A 15,352-nucleotide genomic window follows, 5' to 3' on the forward strand; every position below is an offset into this window, starting at 1 on the left:
CAGAACATATAATTTCTAAAAAAGGTTTGTTTTGGTTTTCACTCAAGTTTTGTGCATGGCACCTAGACCTGTTTTCAGGGTGGTGAGATGTGTTTTTATTCATGTACTCTGCCTTAATGTTTAGAGCTCAAGCATTTGTGACACTTGGCATGAAAAATAATTGTTTGTTTCTCCACAGCTCTGGGAAAAGGCCCATACAAGCTGGTCAGCTATTTGGATGGAAAACTTGTAATAGCAGCAAAATTGGTGGATGGTGTTGTTTACCCTGTGAAAGAAGATGATATTGTTCCTGGGCATGTAGTGAGCTTTATGCTGACTTCAGGACTTTATAAACCCAAAGCACATGGTAAAGTCATAGTACCCTAGCATCTTAAATAAGGCACAGCAAACTCTGCCCTTGTCTTGAAGAATAGACCTGGGTCAAAAGAATAATCTTTGCTTTTTCAGTCAGTTGAATGTGCACTTTAGTGTCTGCCAAAATTTTCTTTGGGTTTTAGACTGTAGCTTTGTAAACAGTTGAAAAGCAGCTGCCTTCAGAAGCAGCAAACTGGTATTGCAGCTCAATATTCCATGTGTGTTGCTTCCTTTACTCTCTTCTGTTGAAAATGGGAAAGAATGGGAGAGAAATGCTGTAAGACAAGTGCTCCCCACTTCCCTTGCTCTGCCACCATCACTCATTGTCTGCCCACACACAGAGAAATGCCCTTTGGCACTGACTGAGCTCTCAATGGGTGAGTGCTGCAAATTTGTCTCCTTTGGGTCCCAACTTAAGTTTCCCCTGAAGGAAACTTCCTTTTTCATCAGATGAAAAATGTGTTGTACACCTCCAGACATGTGCAGAAAGCTACAAGAGTATATCCAGCATTTGTGATGTTAATTAAATGCTGAAGCTGTCTGCATACACAGCTTTAATACCCACAGAGCACTTGGGTATCAATGGTTTTACTGACCAGAATCCTCCTGAGCTCTTTGGACAGGCTGAAGGTGGCTGTCTTTGTGTAGTCAAAGGAGGGGTATGGATGACTCAAAAAAATGATAAACATTTGATTACTAATACTGCTGTCTGTAGAACTGACACAGGAGCTCATGTAACAGAATAGCTGGGGACAGATTTCTTTTATTAGTCATAGTTTTGAGGCACTTGTACATGGTGTTCAATTTATGTTTGGAAAGGGAAGGTCAGTCCTACTGTTCTATTCCCTTATAAAAACCTCTGGCTCATAATTTAACCTGGCAAATAGAATTTGTGCCTTATGGTCCAGTTTGAGCAAATGGCACTTTGTCATTTGGTCATGAGGAATTTGTACAATCAATATGATGTGGCATTACAGGACATTCTTGACAAAATGCATGTCTTACCAGTTTCAGGCAATTTCTGGATAATGGAGAGTTTGGGGCATTAATGCACTGATTGGCTGTAGAGCAGGTGTTAAAAATCACACTGACTGTCCTTTGTTACTTAGCAAGGATCTACTTGCTACAGCCAATTCATAAAAAGGCATTCACTAATACTGCTAGGTTTTTCAGATTATCTGAAGCTTTTATACTCAGAAAACAAGGTGGTCTTCCAGAAGTGTTACACCAGAATGTGATAATATATCCTTTTAATAGAGATCATTTGTTTTCTAAGCTTTTTTTTTGCTTTTTTTTTTTTTTTTAAAGAAATGCTACCCGGTCCTGGAGGGTTAGTTGATTTTACAGTAGATTAATGGCTGTTTTCAAGAGACTAGCAGAGTTTACAGCAAAATAGAATGAAGTAATTCTGTGAGCAACAGATGCCTGTAACAGGCTTAAGATCTGATGCCCTGCAATTGGCTGTACAGAGGCTGCTTGAAATCAGAAATATTGCAGGGTAAGGTATCGTGAAGGAACATTTGCCAGAAAAAAAGACTTTGCTGTAACATTCTTAGAGGGAGAGCTAGAGAGCTGAATGCACAATACAGGTTTTTAATTTATTTTTAATGAAAGGCTGAGCTTTTAAGCTATCAATTCCTGATGGCAAATGTTACTTTTAAAGCTAGTTAGATGCAGTTAAAGTTTTTATTAAATAAATGGCTTAGTAAAGACTGTAAATTAAGTTCTGCTTGACTGCAGGGCTATATTCCTTTATCCTGGTGTGGGCAAATGTCTCAATCTCTTTGTATTCCTGTTGGAATCTGTAGAGTATTTAGAAAACTAAATAACCATCACAATCTAGCACTCTGCAATCCATATATAATGTATTTTCTTACAAAATTCAGGCTGTTTTTACTGGTAAGGCCAAAGTCAATTTTCATTTCTCATACTACTAAGTAACAGTAGTGGTACATCAGAATGAACTTGGTTTATTATGCAAAAACAGCAAATAAATAAGTTCTGTGTGCTTTCTTCATTTTGTTTTGGGTTTGTTTTTTTTTTTTTTTTTTCAGATTCCAGCTTGATTTCATTTGAAACAGCTGAGAGACCGAATTATTTTCTTCAGCTGGCCTCCAATAATACTCTTGTTGTTTCTAAATGGAAAAAAATGGAAGATTTTCACAACAGATCTACGTTTGTCATTCACAAGAATACATGGCTTTCAGGATACAGTGCCTTTGAGTCATTTGCAAAACCAGGATACTTCATCCACATTTCAGCCTCTTCAGTAGAGCTGTTGAAGTACCATCATTCAGATGAGTTCAGACTATCAACCCTTTTTAAGCTTGTAGGTAGGTAATTACACTTGAATGTTATGAACAAGTTTTCTCCCTGTGCAGATCCAGGCTAAATGGAGCCTAAATTTTCAGAGGTGATGAAATTGTTTACCTCTCCCCTACATTACTGGGACCTGTGGGAACTCCAGGACATCCAGGCTCAAAACACTTTTCCCTGGGCTTTGTAGTGAAGATGAGGTTGTTTTCTTGTGAAAAGCCATTAAATAGCTTAATGCACAGTTTTGTTTTATTTGCCAAATGGGTTTGGAAATACATATCCTAGTGTATAGTTTCTGGGCAATACTTGCTGTGGAGGTGGTAAGAAAATTCTTTAGAATATTCATACTCACAAATAATGGATTCACAAAGGGAATAGAAAAGAGCAGATCTCTAGAAGTTGAGGTGTGTGGACAGCATTTTCTCTCCTTTGCCTGCTGCCAAGAGAGCTTTCTGTCCAGTGAATTTTCATTGCTAACCTTGTGCCTTCTCAGGAGTAATGCCATCAGTGCTAAGGACATGGCCTTTAGGTTACACCTTTCAAACCTCATTTTCTCCTGCAAACACCTTGACTTTTATCCACTACCCACTCAGAGATGCTGAGTCTGTTGGGATGTTGCCTGCTAATGTTTCAGCCATCATCTGTTTGGAGGTATTCAGCCCTTCTTGGGGATCCAGATGTTCATTTCCCTAATGCTTCTGAACAGATACAGCTTTTGAATACAGAACAGACTGCTGTGAGGGTGTTTTTCTCATTCCCATCATAGCTCCATTCCACTGAGACATTAGGACCAGAAATGAAGAAGATATTCACTCTGAGGATCCCTTCATAGGAGCTGGCTGCAAATGTTGCTCCTACAAGAGCTGATTGCAAAAACACAAATAAAAAAATCATGTCAGTTAAGCTATTTCTCTTTTTTTTTTTTTTTTTTTTTTTTTTTTTTCCCCTAAGACCAGTAAGGTAAAGAATAATAATTGCAGTTTTTACATATTCTTAAACAAGGGGAGCCATGCACTGAAATAAAGATGGCCTTGGAGGTCAGGAAAAACATACAAGAAGTTCTATTGGTGTATAAAATAAAGCAAAGCTGATTATTCATGTAACTACTCTTTGCTTTAGCTTTTGCTTGCCTTAACACATTAGATACATCAAACACATTCATTTATGAAATTCAGTGACAAGTTACTTGCTGACCAGGTGTAGTATCTATAATTCCGAAATTACTGCAAGTGATTATGTTTTAAAAGTTTTTTATTGTACTGTAGTTTTTAATGTATTATTTCTTTATTTATTTAGCAAAAGTATTTTAACAGGTGTTCCTGGCAATATCATGTTTTAAAATAATTTAAATCTCTGAAATGGAATTGTGTTTTACAAGCAAAGAAGGGAAACAAAATATTGTATCAAATAAAGCATGGCCTGGCTGTGTTTTACAGTGACCATGTTGAATTGTGGCATAGACAAATCTAAAGCAACCTCTGATTTCTGTGACAGAAGAGGGCAACTGTATGCCTCGTGGAGCTTCTTGTTATCAAAACACTGAATTAAAGTGTTAATGGTGTCATTGTGAATCTGCCCATGTTTTGCAGTCCATTATGCTGACAGCCTAATGCAGCTGTTGACTGGCACACTCCAACTTCAGAAAAATGACAGATTTTGTCATTGCCAAATGCCTGTTGCCTCTTGACAAATTCTTGTAATCACAGAGCTGTTGAGGTTTTTGAATGGCAGAATTAGAGGGCTGATGCTATTACCAGGATGTTCGTACAGCATTTCAGGCTAAGAACTTTTTTGGGATGTAACAAAAATATCTCCTTAGTCTTTTGTCTTTGAGGGAGGAATGAAGAAGGTTAAAGCATGTTCCAATTCTCAGTGGTCGTCCATTAACACAGAATGGTGTGTCTTTTCAAGTGTGAAGTCTTTACCCTCCAGTCATTATACCAAAAAATCCTATTTATGCCGATGGAAAACTAAAACAATTTACCTCAGCAAGTGGGATCAGATCAAATGATCAAGAGGTATTTCATTAATCACCACATCCGAGGGCTTGGGTTTCAGAGTTTTATAAGCAGAGGAGCATAGGGCTCCAATCTTTCTCCAGTGTACTTTCACAAGGGCCAGCCTGCTGATGTCGGGTAATTACATGGTCTAAAAATACAGCAGCATTTGTTTAAGTTAATGGAAAAGTTACACCAGCTCCAGAGTGCGCAGGCAAAAGCGTATTGGGTTTCCTGCTGACTATTGTGAATGCTTTGCATATTAGATCAGAAACCCTTGAACTGGGAGCAGCTATTCCTGCAGAATCAGAGGATAAATATCAGGAGCAGAATAATAGGCCCAGCAAATCCCCTTGGCCGCAAAGCTCCTCATGAGACTTCTTCATGCTCTGTGACGCACATCCAAAAGGAAGAATTCTGAGTGACCTGATCCCCAGGCAGTAGACACATATCTGTTTAAAGTCAGCTGATGTGTCACTTTTTCCAGTTTCATCGCAATAAATACTGTCACGCTGGGACACACCAGCGTCAAGTATTTGCCACAAGTCGCTTCAGGTTTAAAGTTGGGTTGTTTTCATTACACTTTGCTTTTTTTCTGCTGTCCTGTTCCTACAAACATTTGAGGAAATTGAGAAGCAAACTGAATTTTCATATGTAGTGTGTACTTATTTGCAAGAAAATAAAATATTTTCATTCTATTCAGGACTTTTTTTGCTGGCAAACCAACTGGTATGCATTCATTCAAAAGAAAGAATACCCTTACTCTTACCAGATGGACAGGCACAAAAGTGTCATGTAAGAGGGATCAATTCCCATTTGAGTTTGCTGGGAAATCAGTGTATGTAAGGAATTGATGACATTAGTATGGATCTAGCTGCTTTCTTACCTTTTAAACAATAATGTGCCCAAACTAGTTACCTTTTATTGTTCATATAATTGTCACCCGTTTAGGATCACTGAGTTATTTTTATGTAGCTATGAAAATGTGACTTGCCCCATCTAAATTCTGCAACAAAGTATTTAATAATGCTGGTTATGTGCTGTAATAGCTAAAATATAAGGCCTGTTTTAGAGAGAATTCTCAGCTAAAATTAAAATATCAAGATGCACTAAGTATAGGCACACTGCACAGAGGCATTTTTCAATGTTTAAATTTGATACAGAGCACTTTCAGTTCCTTTTTATCTTGATATTTTAATTAACTGGATCCCATACAGAAACATGGTGCAAACCTGAAAATTAAATTCATTTTAATGAAAAAGTTTTTTACAAAACCATCTTTTTACCTTAAGTCAGTTTCATATGATACTACTGACTATTTTGACATCAATTTACTCTTATCCATTTCCATCAGTAGAATTAATTTTCTGGAGTGTTCTGGAGTTGCTGTTGAGTTTAGTTTGAGCTCATGGGCTTTGTTGTCCCAAAACATCATGATGTGGGACAGTGCCAGTAGGCACTGGGGCTGGAAAATGCTGAACAACTGTTGTTGTACCTGCAAATCCCACATGTGCCCCTGGACACATCTGCAGTCAGACTGAGGTTACTGTGCAATAACATCTTTCCTTTTTATACTGCAACCACAAACATCTGACCTACCATTTTTGGCTGAATAAAAAGGAGGAGATTAAAGAGTTACATTAGCATTGTAATAGTAAACTGAACCATGAGTAGATGAGGGGTAGGTAATTACACTTTGCTTCCAGTGATGTTTTGGCTGGGCACAAAGTTTAATTTTTCCTGTGATATTTGCTTACATTTCTCGTTGCAGAAACTTAGAAGTCATGAGCAGGGTTTGTTACTAGTTTGTGTGTGTTAAGTGGGTAGATAGGATTTCATGTTTCTAAACTTGTAACTGAGGAGACAGGCAATCTAAGTTACCAAGCAGAGTTTTGCCTCCATTATAAATAGAACTAATTCTAAAACAATTTTTGTGCCTACTAGATTTAAAAAAAAAAAAAAAAAAAAAAAATTGTTAAAGTAGCAAAAAAGAAAAAAAAAAAAGCATCAGGTAATAATGAAAACCTAAATACTTGATTTTTAAAATTATTTTTTATACCTCTATTTTAAATGCAACTTTTTGTTAACACTGTAACACTTCAAATTTTAGGGTTTATTTTTAAGTAAATGGCCGTGTTTTGAGAATAACTTGGAATCATTATTACAGAGATTCTAACAGTGGTAAATTTTGTCCTGGTGGCATAAAACTGAGCTTAGAAAATTATGGTTAGGTGGACTTGTGAACAGTAGGAATTATCAACTCACAAAAAGAAGTGGCCAGGTTATTAAGAGAGGTGGTTGTGGCTCAGCAGAGCCTTGTGGTCTGTCTGTGATAAAATAGTAAAAATATTTGTTAAATGGTAGCAGCTACTGTTGTTATCCTAGTTTTATTTTTGAAATCCATGAAGAAGAAGATCATAAATTAGAGGGAAGAAAATGTTCCTCTGATGTTCAAGAAGGTGGGAAAGCAATGGAGCTGGGAAATATCTTTTAGCATATTGTCTTGTTGATACCTGGCACTGCTCACAGCTGTTCTGCCAGGGGTTTCTGCTGTACTGTGATGTGCTCAGCTCCTGTTGGGTGAGAGAACTGTGGGCTCAGCTGGAGCCACTGTCACCCAGCACACAGGTCACCATCCTGGAAAGGATTTGCTGTGTCACCAAACAGGAGACAAATGCTGGTAGACTTGACTAGGGGACACATGGTCATCTCCAAATGCCATGACGAATCCTTTTGAGGAGCACATGGCCTGAGAAGCTTGATTCATTGTCTGCAAAGTGTGTGTCATTGTTTGGTGGTGAGGGAGCTCTGCTGCTGCTGCACAGGCTGCAGTAAGCTCGTGTTACTGGTTCCTGGAGGGGGGATTTAAGTATTAAAAAAATGGGAAGCATGTGGTTGAGCAGCCCAAGTAACCTCAGCCACTCCTTGTGTGGCTTCCCTTCAAGGCTCTTCACCATCCTCACTGCTCCTTTGGGCACTCTCTAACAGCTGAATGTTCTTTTTTATATCACAGTGGCCAAAACTGCACTCAGGGCTTGAGGTGAGGCTGTGCCAGTGCAGGGCAGCTGGTTTTGGGATGTTTTTTGTTTTGTTTTCTTTTATGGTGGCTTGATCCTTGGGATGCTCAGGCATTCCAGAAGTTAGGTTGACAACAGTGAGAACTTTCTATATGATGAATTGCTGAACTGATGTTTTCTTAATACTCTAAAGAATTTTCTCACAATTCACAACAAAGCAGGTATATTATCATACATTATGGGTTTACAGAGAGATCCTGAGAACTTTCTGAGGAGAAGGAAACCAATTCATACAAATACTCTGTTCTTGCTGTGGTGACTTGGTGTGTTCTTTAATATAGTCTGAACACTAAAAACTCGGGTACAGCTTGGCCTGGCATACTCAATTCTCTAAAGTCCCTTAACTGGAAAACCAAATGTTCATTGGTTCTACAGCTCTTTGAAAGCAATTTTTATGACCAGGTTCACAAATTCTTCTGTTGTCCATAGCTCTTTTTGTAGCAGTGGAAACAAAATTTGAGAACAAGCATGACTTCATTCTTGACTGAAAGCAGCATTTATGAAACACTCAACAAATGCTATGCTTTTGTGTGGAGATTCTCCCTAAATCCTGCCAAGGCATGAAACACCACCAGACTCTGTGAGCTTTGTAGGAAAGCTTGAGGAAAATGTGGCTATAATTTCATGAAAGTCTAGGTTCACTTGGAGAATGGGAGCTGGTATGTTGTCCCCAGCACTTGGAAGTGTTAATTCACAGCCACCATTCTGCTAAATTGAGAAACTATCAATCTTCATCAGGTTACAGTCTGTCTTCTGCAAGCTTGAACTTTTATTGTGTTTGAAATTTACTCTGGCTAATGCTGAGTTCTGTGGCCAGAGTTAAAAGTTATGGATTTGACCCCATACTTTAGGGTAGACTAATGAATGAGATTTCCTAGATTCAACTTGGATTTATTTACTATTATTGCTACTTTTGGTGATTGCCCATGCCAACAGATCTCTGATAAGTTTTGTCTTTCTGCCATTTATCTTCTTTAATTTTATCTTAAACCTTGTATTTCTGCTATGTATTTTCTTTTGTCCTTAAACCTTACCACTCAACCAGTCTGTGCATACAAAACCTCATACATCAATCACCAAAATGTCTAGAAAAGTTCCCTTTCTCCATCAGATTTATGTAACTTATATTGGTGTCACCAGAAGGGGTCACAGAATTTAGTCATATGTACTTAACTTCTTATGAGAACGTCATAAATGCATATTTTACTGTCATAAGAATTGCATTTTTAAAAGCAGTGATAAATGACATTTCTGGATAAAATAAGATGTAAAAGGGGTAACACTAGATGGCAACATACACACCCTTTTGTCTGGGTTTGATTTCTTTTTTTAAGAGATTTATTTTTATTTTAAGAGAAGACATTAATTGTTACTAATGACAGAGGCATAATTACTTGTAAGTGCAGATTCCCTAAATTGCAGGAAAAAAATTTCTCAGTATCTTTGTGGAAAATTTGACTGTCTTCAAGAAGATGTAAAAGAGCTACTCCTTGTATCTCAGTCAAGCAAAGATCAGAAAAACCTAAAAAATATTTCAAAAAAATCAAAAATGGAAATTCTAAGTAGTTACCATTTTCTTTCTGGTGTATAATATTAACATTTACTAAGAGCAGTTTCTCTTTGTAGGCTCTGAACAGCACTGCTCTGAGCTCAGGTTTGCCAGTTTAGAGGGGATACGTGTATGATGATGGTTGTTTTCTGCAGGTATAATTGTACAGAAAATGTCACTGCCCTGCCCTGGCTGCTACTAGAAGAGCTGGGGTGGGCTGTCATAGTGCAGGGACTGAAATCCAGATATACCATGTAAATCTTGCAGGTGTTGGAAGAGGCACTGGGCTAATCCAGCATTGTGCAGGAAACTGTTCTGTTGGAAATTAGGGAGGGCTGGAGTGCATTTGAATTTGTGTTTCTCCTATGTGACTTGAAAGTCTTTCAATAAACACTGTGTGTGTAGCTGCTACAGTGAAAGTAAGGCATGCCTCTTAGTGACATGCATCTCTGTGTGTTTCAAGAAGTATAAGAATAACAGATCTTTGTTGTTTTTCAGATGTCAAATTTAAGCTTCTGTCCCGTTCTACGTGTGAATGGCGCTATGATGCCTGCACCAGCCCTTGCTTCAAGACATGCAGGGACCCTTTGGGAAAAAACTGTCAAACAGTGCCAAAGTAAGTGTCTGTGTTTTTATGGAAAAGTGTGGAATTTAGGCAAGATATTTAAGCAGGATAATAGGAGTAGCAGGGCCCAAATGTCCACTTAATATATCAGGACTGTGTTCTTGGGTAAGTAGGTAAGAGAAAGAAAAAAGAAATGGAATAAGACCTGCTGCTGCAGCCACATAAACCTGACATTGCAGCCTTTAGTGTACTGTCAGGCTCTGGAATAACTGCTATTTTTGTAACTTTCATTTTGAGAGTATTACAGAGTATTAATAAAGAAAGGTTATCACAACTTTGTTTCAAAGAGTTGTGCCCCTGCTTTTCCATTATGTCATTGCAACAGTTATATCTGGCCTTGCTTTTTCCTGTGAAGTGGAATTTGTGCTAAATCCAGTAAAACTGACACTCACATTTTGACATGTAAAAATACTGGGTATTTCTTATAGCAATAGTATTAACTCTTGAACCTGTGACTGTTCATTTCAAAAAAGCTGAATGCCACAGAGTTCATGCTTTTCCTTAGATCTGAGTGGCACTGGAGGTCCTGGCAATGACATTTTGAAGAAGTACACTGAGGTGAAACAGACTGCTTAAACATGCTGCATATATAGATTATTTTCCTGAATCAAATGCTTGATCCAGAAGATACTATTCAACTTGTTAGTACTAATTGTTTTTCTTTTAGAGTGGAAGGATGCATCCCTGCCTGTCCTGTCAACATGTTGCTTGATGAAATCACTCAAAGATGCGTGTATTTTGAAGACTGTATGTCTGAAAACTTATATGTATCATATATTAGAACTCAGCTTAATAATTAATTAGTTCTTTAGTCATAATTTCAAATATCAGTGCCTACATGTGTGTAACTGTGACCTTAGTAATGTGAACCTTGAGCTCACTAAATATACATTTTAGTTAAAATAATTAAATTCCCCAAAAATATGAGAAAAATTTTAAATTAAGAAATATGTTCTTTCTTCATAAAACATTACATGTCAAGGAAATTATTTAATTAATTTATTTTTTAATTTGTCAATGAGTTTTAGAAGTTTAAAGGCAATTGAAAAGATCAGTTATACAAGTTAACCCAGAATTCTGCTAGCTCCATCTCTATAATTATTAATGAATTTCAGGCTGTTTTCTTGTGTCTGATTTCAGGCATTGAACCTGCAGATGACAGTCTACCTTCCCTTCTCAGCATTCAAACCTCAGCAGTTCCACATTTAACACCCAGTGCAAGTTTGGCAGTGATCAGTGAAGAGGTGACTTCATTTCCTGTCCCTGAAGCACAGGACACAGAACCTCCACTTGCTACAGAATTGCAACTCACTGCAACTACAGGGAAACCAGAATTTTCGGCTATTACGTCCAAAAAAATGCTTCCAAGCTTAACTTTATCACCAAATATTTCTTCACAGTCAACAGAAATGACATCTGGGAGAAGCACTACAGCAATGACTGGGACAACAAAATCTAATGTAAGCTTGTCAGCTTCTGTTGACATTTCTCCTTTGTTTCCATCTACTTTCAGTTCAGAAACTTCCACAGGGATACAGCTGGTCAGTAGTGGCTCCACTAAACTGCTGAGGGCTACAGAACCTCAGACAGCAGCTGCTACACATTCAGTGACCACAAGAACAGAATCAGAGAGCAAACCAATGGCTACTTCTGTTTTTACTGGGGCACCACTTAGAACAACAGAAATGCCAGTCAAAACTAAAATAATGGAGTTATCAGAAATGGCCACAAGAACACTTCCCACAAAAGAAGCACAAGTAAAACAAGAAGGACTTACAACATTTACACCCAGTTCATTTGAGCCAATAACAGAAAAAACTACTGCATATGTGACACAGTTTCCTACATCACCTCTGGATGTGTCTTCATATACACCACCAGTAAACTTAACAGGAGCTTCTGAAGGGACAAAAATAAGTGTAGAACAGTCTTTTACCACAGTGGCTAATGTTACAGTGACATCATTTTCTCCTATACTCACTACTTCATCTTTGTTAAAGCCAGTGTCTTCAGCAACTACAGAAGCAGCAGCTGTTTTAACCAAACAGAGGGTGAAGACTACATTTTCACCAACATCCACACCACCTATTTCATTAGGAAAGACAGCTACAGAACCTCCTCTTGGAATGGTTCAACACCTGACTGGTATTCCAGAGGTTCTTTTCACTACAACTCTGGGTCCAAAGATGACAACTCTACAAACCCAAGAGAGATCATCAGAAACAACTTTATCATTTACAACTCCTAAAAAGGAAATTCCAAAAATAACATCCCATGTGGAGCATACATCAAGTTCTTATTTCCCTCCCTATTCACCACATCCTAGTTCTAGTACTGAAAAATCCTTCATTCTTTCTACAAAGAGACCTGCAGTGTCTGCCCCTACTTCTGCTTCTCCAGCTTCAGGTGAATTAAAAAAAACATTTAAAACTGTTTCAACTACTGGATATCCCTTGCACATGGTTCTAAACACAACTGAGTTCCTGACTACACTGTACTCTAAATATCCTGTCATGGCTGAGACTATCAGTGTGACACCTTTGTCTGTTAAGGTAACATCCAAAATAACATCTCCTCTTGAAATGGCCACAAAGTCAACTTTGTTTTCTGGAAAAATATCTACTGAATACAAGTCAGCTCTGGTTTCAAGTACAGTGAGGACAAGCACTCCAGCATATTCAGGTAGTGTTACCACATCAGCAATGAAAACCAAAGAAACCATCAAAGAAACAGCTTCTTTTGTAGCTACAGAAAGAGAATCACTTCAGAGAACATCCTTCACTGCATCTCCACTTGCTCTCCTTCGTGGGACTGAAACCACACTGCTGACAACACAGCCTGATAAATCACAAATAGAAAGTATTACTACCATCTCTACTGGAAAGCCATCTGCTTTGTCTTTTTCACCATCAGGTGCTCTAATCACTTTAAACATTTCTCTTCCTTCACTACCCTCAGATGCAAAAGAAGCATTGCTGACAACTCTCAGTCCCATGCATACATCCCATGAAATATCCTCTTTATATCCTAAAACAACTATACAAAAATCTGTGTTAACAACAGAAAAGACCTCTGCAGCCCCAACTTTCTCTATTCTATCTTCTATATTAGAACAATCAAGTTCAATAACAACAGTACCAGAAGAAAAATTACTAGTGAATATCACTGCTGCCACATTCTTCCCAACCTCTCAATTCAGCAGTCAGCTCATAACAACCAAAGAAGAATCCTCTCTGTCCCCATCTGTTGCACTTCCAATAACAAAGTCTTCTTACACTTTCTCCACCACTGAGTATATAGGAGATAAATTATTTTCTTCACCTTCTTTAACACAACTGCTACCAGAAGTAACAACTGCACCAAAATACTCAGTAGAAACTAAAATGGTTTCTACAGCATTAAAACCTGCAGCCCAAAGTATAACAGAAGCAGTGAAACTTCCAGAAGCTGCAGCTCAGCCATCCCTGCCTCCATCTCCAGCAGGCCCCTTCTCCTTGGAGACATCTTCAGGAGCTAAACTTTCAGTGCAGACCACAAGGACCACCATTGTACCACCTTATTCTACTCAGAAGACTACAGAATTTGGTCATCACACCTCTGGACCTTTATTGACAAGCCAGGTTCACTTGTATCCTGCAGAATCTCTAACAAAACCCCCTGGTCAGACACAACCTGTTTTTAGCACAACTGAAGCTCCAGTAGGACTGACTTCCTTACACCCCTTGGAGACCTCCCTGCCTGAGGTCACTCATTCAAGTCTATTACCTACCTCAGTAGGTCCTACCAAAGTTATTTTACCAACTCAAAAGTATTTGCATTTAACTGGTGCAGTCACACAGCCACTTGTGTCAAGAACTTCTGTTTTGCAGCCTACAGTCCCAGCTGGAACAACAGCTGGCTTGATTTTTGGCACCAGATTTCCCCCTCTCTCACCAGAAGCACTCGCTCCTTCCTCTTCTTTAACAACGATTAGAAAAGAAACTTTTCCTTCGTTTTCCACACAGAAGGCTGCTACAGATCTAAAATTCACACATCAGGCCTTATTTACTAAATCCCTTGATTCAAAACAAACACTTGAAGCATCACTCTCACCAGATTCTGAGTCCACCTCTTCAGAGGTTTTGCTCCCAGGAACAACAGAAATTCCTGTTGCGTCGGGACCCACATCACGGAGAAGTGGTACAGAGGAAACTGTGGTGCTTCCTAAGCAGGTCACACCTTCAGCCAGCACCTACAGCTCCATCATCCCACCAAGGACAGCCTTGCCCACTGAGGCCCATGCATCAGCTGCAGCTTCAGCCTCTCCAGCAATGAGCAGTGCTGGGCAAAGCCTCAGCGTTGCACCAGCAGCTTCAGACAGGGCAGCAGCAGGCACAGAGCCCATCTCCAGCTCTCTCCCTGCTTCTACAGAAGCAAAAGGAGCCATGCCCCTGGACACAGTAAAGTCTGAAGAGTCAGAATTAACAACAGGATTCCATTCTGTCCTTACTCAGGGTGTTGCTGTTACACCTCACACATCTCACCCTCCCTATTTCACAAACACAACTTCCCTTCTGTCCACTGTACATTCACCTGCTGAATATAAACCACTTTCTTCTACAGCTCCATCATCAGTCAGTGCTACTCAAACTTCAAAATTTGAAATAACATCTGAGATGAAAACACCTTCTGTGAGCTCACTGCTAATGATATCTGATCATCCAAATGACACAGCAGCTCCATCAGTTTCCTCATTTACTTCATCTACCAAACCACTTCATGCCTTGACTACAACATTTTCTGATGGACTGGCAATAGCTGAAGCCATGGCAGGAGCTGCAGCATCACCTTTTGTGTTGCCTCAAGAAACAGCAACTCTTCAAACTTGTACAGTGAGTTGATATAAATAATTACCTGGATGTTTTGGAAAATGTCTTAATTACTTTTACACACTGATTAAAAAATTAAATTGTGAGCCACACCTTGATCTTTAGGATTTAGAGCATCTGTATCCAACAAGGGAGCCTGATTATATTATCCATTATATCTGAAACTCTGGATAACTTCATTATGCAGGACATTTTAAAAATATTATACTACACTGGGTTTCAGGCCTCAGTTTTCTGAGTGTGACTGTTACAAGAATGGGGGGTTTTTTTGGCAAAATGTGGTGTTTCATATTGTCCAGTGTCAGTGTTTTGTCACGTTGCCCTCCTTAAAGCACATCTTTACAGACAGGCCTGTTATCATTCCTGCTTGTTTCCTTCCATATTTTCCCATCTCAACTTTTTTCATTGTGAAGTTAAAAATTCAGTAGTGCTGTTCTCATCTTTACTGTAGAACAACAGTGTTAATCTGTCCTCAGAATGGTCAGGTTTTCAAAGGTGCTCTTTGCTTCTAGCTTCCATCAGCATCATGGGGATCAATAGGTATTCTATGCCTGAGGAATATGAAC

The 15,352-nt window shown here is 38.8% G+C and overlaps 1 protein-coding gene across 1 annotated transcript in view; it reads left to right on the plus strand.

Moving 5' to 3' along the window:
* OTOG (otogelin) overlaps window positions 1-15,352 on the plus strand; it is a 90,388-nt gene that overhangs the window by 52,991 nt on the left and 22,045 nt on the right. The window contains exons 32-36 of the mRNA XM_056492898.1: window positions 179-346; window positions 2,409-2,687; window positions 9,792-9,909; window positions 10,586-10,665; window positions 11,059-14,789. Coding sequence (XP_056348873.1) covers window positions 179-346; window positions 2,409-2,687; window positions 9,792-9,909; window positions 10,586-10,665; window positions 11,059-14,789 — 4,376 coding nt within the window. The remainder of the gene's footprint in view (window positions 1-178; window positions 347-2,408; window positions 2,688-9,791; window positions 9,910-10,585; window positions 10,666-11,058; window positions 14,790-15,352) is intronic.

This window comes from Oenanthe melanoleuca, chromosome 5, assembly GCF_029582105.1.
Source record: "Oenanthe melanoleuca isolate GR-GAL-2019-014 chromosome 5, OMel1.0, whole genome shotgun sequence".
Classification (NCBI taxonomy): Eukaryota; Metazoa; Chordata; class Aves; order Passeriformes; family Muscicapidae; genus Oenanthe; species Oenanthe melanoleuca.